Source organism: Macaca mulatta, chromosome 12 (assembly GCF_049350105.2).
Source record: "Macaca mulatta isolate MMU2019108-1 chromosome 12, T2T-MMU8v2.0, whole genome shotgun sequence".
NCBI lineage: Eukaryota > Metazoa > Chordata > Mammalia > Primates > Cercopithecidae > Macaca > Macaca mulatta.
In genome coordinates this window covers 72,785,206-72,791,300 of record NC_133417.1, presented here as the reverse complement: position 1 = coordinate 72,791,300, position 6,095 = coordinate 72,785,206, and the positions used below count along the sequence as shown (strand labels likewise).

The following is a 6,095-nucleotide window of genomic DNA, read 5'->3' as shown; positions in this document are numbered from 1 at the left end:
CCATAGTCTTTAATACAAAGGCTTAACTAGCCTTTTTAACTAAATAATTCCTTCAGGCCACCAAGGGGCAAGTGAATCCCTGTTTCCTAAATCCCAGAGTAGCCACCGGTCTACTTACTAGATGGAATAGTGTCTGTGTTAACTGTTAAGTTGCACTGGGCTCTTGGGGATGAGCTGTGAATGGCATAAACTATTACCTACATTGAGATCGTGGAAAAGGTCAATGGTGAGCGGCAGGGCATCAGCTTTTAGCAATCACGTCTCACCAGAGATTCTTTCTAAAAAGAAGAAAAGTGAAACATTTGTTCTCCTTCTGTTTATTTGTCCCAATGGTTTAAAAAAATCAGCTTTATGGAACCATAATCTTCCTCATGACAGATGGGCCTGTACATAAGCATCGGGCTTTCAGTCAACAGTTTACATTTCAAGAGGAAGGTGAAGAAAATGTAATGATATCTTCAGCGTCTGTCATTTTTAGTTTTATAACATTGATACAAAAAATAGTATTCTGATTAGCAGCTTGATTGGCAACCCATGTAACCCTAAATAGTACTACAAACCTGGAGAGTGCACTTTTACAGACAATTACTTTTGGCGAAACGGTATGTACATTTTTGACAAATAAATACATAAATACAATCATTCATATATAACGTTATACCTAAATGTCAATTATCATCAACAAGCGTTGTTCTAGTAAATTACTTCTTTCATTCACAAGTTACTTTGTTGTTTATAAAAACTATTTTCACCTTTACAGAAGAAATGACATAATCAATTCTCCCACTAAACCCACATATTAGGAAAGGTAAAAAATGAATCCCAGATGCGTTAGGTAAATATTCCATTGTCTTTTGATAGAAGAGATTTGATTGAAAAACTTCTTCCTTGGCTCCTCTGTAAATAGTTTATTTCCCCCGTATCGTGTCATGCAAAGGGGTTTTATTCTTCTGAATTGAATCCAAATTAAAAGTGATCTTCGTTTTGTTGATTCTGGTTATTTAAAAATACAATATTATATATTGAAATTGACACTTGTTCCAATATAAGAAGACACAAAGCCACCTAAACTAGCCACAAAAGAGAAACTTTTTTCCAAAAAATAAATTAAAAAAGGAACTTTAAGAACATAGACACTGATACTATTATTATCCAGTGCATAATGGGAAAAAAAGAGTTTTTGTAAAAATTGTCTAAAAGACTCTTGGTACAATACTGTCTAAAACATTGTATATTTTATGTCAGGGAGATGGTAAGAATGGCTCAACACTCATTGAAACAGTATTTTGGCCAGTGTCATGTCATAAAATTAACAAAAGTAGAAAGTTAGAGCTTTTTCTTGATCACTTAACCATTTTTTGAACATTCAAAAAATGAAGGGCAAACATGCTTAAGGCTATTGAAACACTGGACAAATGGCCTTGCTTCACCAAAAGCTCCATGCAGAAGAAAATGTTACACAGCAAGCAGATTCTAGCTATACATACAGTTGGGGAGAAGAAAAAAATGCTTTTAAAATATATACATGTGGTCTTTCATGAATATTTACATGTTTGTCACATGGGCATTACCTAGCATAAAAAAGTAAGGAAACAGTTCTTTAAGACATATGATTCTCTGATTTTTGCTCCTTTTAAAGATCAGGGCTGTATTCATAACGTATGCACACACATATAAAATGATTCATAGGTGTACATATATGATGTTTATAATGTGTAATTTCTTGACACCAGAGGTGGTTTGAGCATGGGGTAGATGCAAGGCAATAGTATGAGACAGAGGCTTGATTCAGCTGCACGACTCGAAGGTGAACCAAGTATGAAGTGAGACTTTCCCAGTGACTGGAACTCACAGCAGTTGAGGCTGCAGGGTTGGAGGGTGGTTCACCTTGTGCTGATCTGTCTCTTCCCAGGTTACCTAATTGCTATTGTCTAATCAAAACCAGCAGTCCTGCTGACCAGAAGATGACGATGTGTTAAGGGATGGGAAGTCTTGTCTCACATTGGGTCCTTTAGGGCGGGGGATGAGAGATCGTGTTTTGCAGAAACACGCCATGACTTCCACTTGTTCATTGTGTCTATCTGTTTGCTATCAGCTCCTATGGGGGGCTCCAGGGGTCAGGTTAAAAAATAAGCAAATAAATAAAAAAGGTACACTCTTTCAGCTGCGGGGCTTTCTTTGAATGAGAACAAAGAGGTGTTTTCTAATAAATGGTAGAAGATGTGCAATGTGTAGGTTTGCTGACTGCCTATTCTGCTTCTTCTGAAAGAGGTGAACTAGCTTTACCTGCGCTCAAATTTCTTAGAGAGAATTCAGATTCAGTGGTTCCTGAGATCTAAGTTGTCGTGATGCATTTTGCATTTTGCAAAGCATATGCTTCATTTACTGTAATACACCCCCAACCAGAGGTTCCTTCCCAAAGAAAGGCAGCTGCCTCTACTTTCAGCACCTTGGGATATCAAGGCAACACACTGACCTAGTCCCTTATTCACTGAAACCAGAAGAAATCGCAGAGAAATGGAAGCTTTCCCAAACACCTAAATTATAGCCAAGGAAAAGTCAAAGCCTTGGCAGAATTAGGCGCACTGATAGTTCACAGCTGATCTTTATTTCAGCAGATTTTATATTAAGATGATGTTAATGTTACTGATGACCATCATTGTAACTATGCAATTATTTTAGCTTTTAGCATAATGCATGATACACTGCATTACGTAGCACCTTTTAAGCTAAGGATCGCAAAATACTTAGCAAATGCAATTTGCTCTCACAGCATCTGTGAGGTAGGTGTTTTTTACAGCCATTTTTAATAAATGAACACATTGAAGCACAAGATTATGATGCCTACTCATATGGCCCAATAAGTATGGTGGCATCAACGGGACCCGAACCCGGCCTTCCCCATCCTTCCTCAATCACAGAGCCCCCAGAATACCTCATAACAGCATTGCTGCTGAACATGCGCTGGTGTTTTCAGATGTTAGCAAGTAGGGCCACGTCTTTCAATAATATTGACACCCTTAAAGATTTTCTCACGTGCTTTGCAAATGTGTTGGGGGGCATCTTATACTATTGCTAAGCTTATGTTATATTATAATGCATACTTAAATTTCTATTTTCTCAATGTGATTTATTGTTCTCCAGCCTCCAACCAACTTATTTTCTACATAGAGACATATGCCTGCCAGATCCAGGGACTGTGAAATGCACTTAGCAACACTGTCTGGAAGGAAGCAGGTGAGATGACATTTGGCAAAGTTTCCTTGGAGGCACCACTTAATGTTTGTTCTGAAACAGCAAAACAAAAAGGAAAAAAAAAAAAAAGAAAAAAAATCTTTTGTTTACTTTGTTAAGTAGCATTTTATACACATTCCACCTGCTGACCAGATTTAAACCTTGGAGGAACAAGCAGAGTTGTCTTCCAAACACTTAGAATGTTTGATTCTCAAATTTAAACTCCCATCTATTTAACTGCAGCCTCTCTGCAGGTACCAAGTTCATTTCTTGGTGGAACTGCAAATACTGTATACATTACATGGCAAAATATGTAAAAATATAATGTAACAATACATACGATATTAATAATCACATCCAGTGTGTCTTCCTGACTGTGCATCCTTTCTGAATTGCTTTTGAAAATGGTTTCTGTTTATGTATTAACTTTTGCAGAGATGATATGATACATTACTGTGAGTTTCAGTTTCCCAGAACCAAATTTTTATCTCAGATGCACAGTATGTCAATCCTAGGAGTTGTTTGGAAGTCACTTTTTGAGATAAATAGCAATGCTCTGGGACTGAGAATGAAATCTGGCCCTTCTAACTCATTTATTGTTTCTATGACCAGAGTCTAACTTTATAAATTGGTAATCCAAGAAAGGAACTTATAGCAGGAAGCAAAAACTTTATAAAACCCCTTCACCAGTTCATTTCCCCCGACACCTGGAAAATACCAACACCTTAGGTCCCATTTCTTAAAAAAAGAAAAGAAACGTATTTACATTGGTAAAAATTCTAACATCTGAGATGTTTCTTGCTTGACATATCATTCCAGATTCTGTGCATTTCTTCTGGAGAGATCTGATGCACGGTGATAACTCGGCGATACCTACACAAACTGTAGGCCATTTTCCAGTGATTGAAGCCACTGTTCTGGAAAGGATGTATACCCAGCTTTCGAAGACACAGTCCCACATATACATCTTCAAGGTGAAGCAGCCTTGTGTGGAGTGAGGTCTTGTAAATGAGTTCAGCCACATCGGCTGAAAAGATGTAGCCAGTCCCCGAACAGAACGGTGGGTAGTTACTGTCTGGGTACAAATCCCTGGGCATATACCACTTACTGCGGACGTCCCGAATCGGTCCTCCATTAATGACATAGCCAGTAAAATACCTTCTTCGTGGCTTGGTGGAGGGTTTCAGTAATTTATAAATAAGATTGTCCATGTTTACAAAAATGTCACTGTCTGTTTTCATGACATACTTGGCTTTTGAACAAAAAGTGGCCACCCATCTCATCCCCATTAATGTTTTGAGGGTAAGATTATGGTAGGAGTCAATGAAGTCCTCCACGATGATATCGTGGAAGATTTGGCTCTCTTGCTCCACCATCTGATTGAGAACAGGATCAGCATTCTTGCCCAGGAGGAAGAGAGTGGCTATCTTGATCCCCTTAAAATTGTTCTCATCCCCCCACGTCTCTCTGATTGCCTGACGGGCATCAAATTCCTTGTGGGTGGTGCTGATGAGGATAACAAGAAAAGGAATGTTTTTCTCACATTTGTTGGGCTCGTTGATAAGAAATTCAAAAGAATGTGGGTTGATAGGTCGAGTTCTTATGTTGCCAAAGGTGAAGTTTTTCCTGGCAACTGTTAGGTGGCTGAATGGTTTGGAGCCAGTGTAAGAAGAAGTAGGACGAGTTATACTCAAGTACCAGAGAGCGCTGGCCCAGCACACAACTGTCAAAACATACAAACAGGAGACCTTTGAAGCCATTGTCTTGAGAACACGTCTATTTCAAATATTGAAGAATATGCTTCCTTGGCACTAGTTTCTTTTCATCTTCCAAAGGTAGCATATTACTAATAAATCTTAAAGTCTGATAGAGAAGCATGAAGTGGAGACTGTCCATGGGCCTCAGTGGCTGTCTGTCACCTCTGCGCTCACTCTACTTTCTTCCAAATCTGATGGAGGGTTCCATGCCTCATAAATACTCTTCTTAACTCTGCAAAATCAATAAAGTACAGTTGTCATTTAGATTTATGTCCTCATTCTACATCCTTAAACAAACATAACAAGGGTATAAGAATTGCCCACAAGGATTAAAATATACATGATCATTCATTTCCACCAGTACCAAAAACTTCCTGTCATAACCATCTCCCCTTTTCCTCTCTTCTTGATAGAAGTTGTGCGTGTATATTCATACCCAATTAAGAGATACATAGATTATAAATTCTGGATGAAGACGAAGTGGAATATTAGTCATTTTTAAAAAAGAATTCCCCCTTCACACGAGGTATTTTTTTTTTTTTTTTTTTTTTTTACAGTGAAATACTTTCTGGCACTAAAGTCTTCTTTCAAGATAGGAAATCTCACCCATGGCCTCATATCTCTTTTCCAGTTTCTAAGTCTGAGCTTTTATTTGCTTGATTCTGGTGAAGGAATTGATTCTCAACATTTCCTTGCCTTCTCTAACTCTCTATTTGAATATGTGTTTATCACACTGGAAAATCTCTGCTAATGCTGTGTCTCTCTTGACTCAGACTTAGAAGTAATTCCCAACTGTTCCTCCTTTTCTCCTTACTTTGACTCTCACAACGCTTAGCTCCTAATTCTAGTTTTCTATGAAACTTCATGCAGAGGATATGCTGACCTCTCAAGCATGGAACCCATCACCCAAGTGACCTTTCAGACAGCTGGCAGCATTTATTTTGGAGTTGATCTAAATGGTGTCACTTTTTATGGTTTTCAACAATTCACCCATGTGTTCCCTTGATGAAATTATACTGGCCGTTTTAATTTTTCTTTTACCTAGTTACATTTGCCTATAAATCCAACATGAGTATAAGGAGAGGGACAATTGAGTTTGGGGGC

At 38.2% G+C, this 6,095-nt stretch overlaps 1 protein-coding gene across 1 annotated transcript; it reads right to left on the bottom strand.

The window, feature by feature from the left end:
* Nucleotides 1–3,179: 3,179 nt before the first annotated feature.
* On the bottom strand, nt 3,180–5,225 carry B3GALT1 (beta-1,3-galactosyltransferase 1). Its single transcript, NM_001194204.1, is given in 1 exon segment — nt 3,180–5,225. A coding segment is annotated over 1 exon segment (981 nt). The 5' UTR covers nt 4,995–5,225; the 3' UTR covers nt 3,180–4,013.
* Between the last annotated feature and the right edge of the window lie 870 nt (nt 5,226–6,095).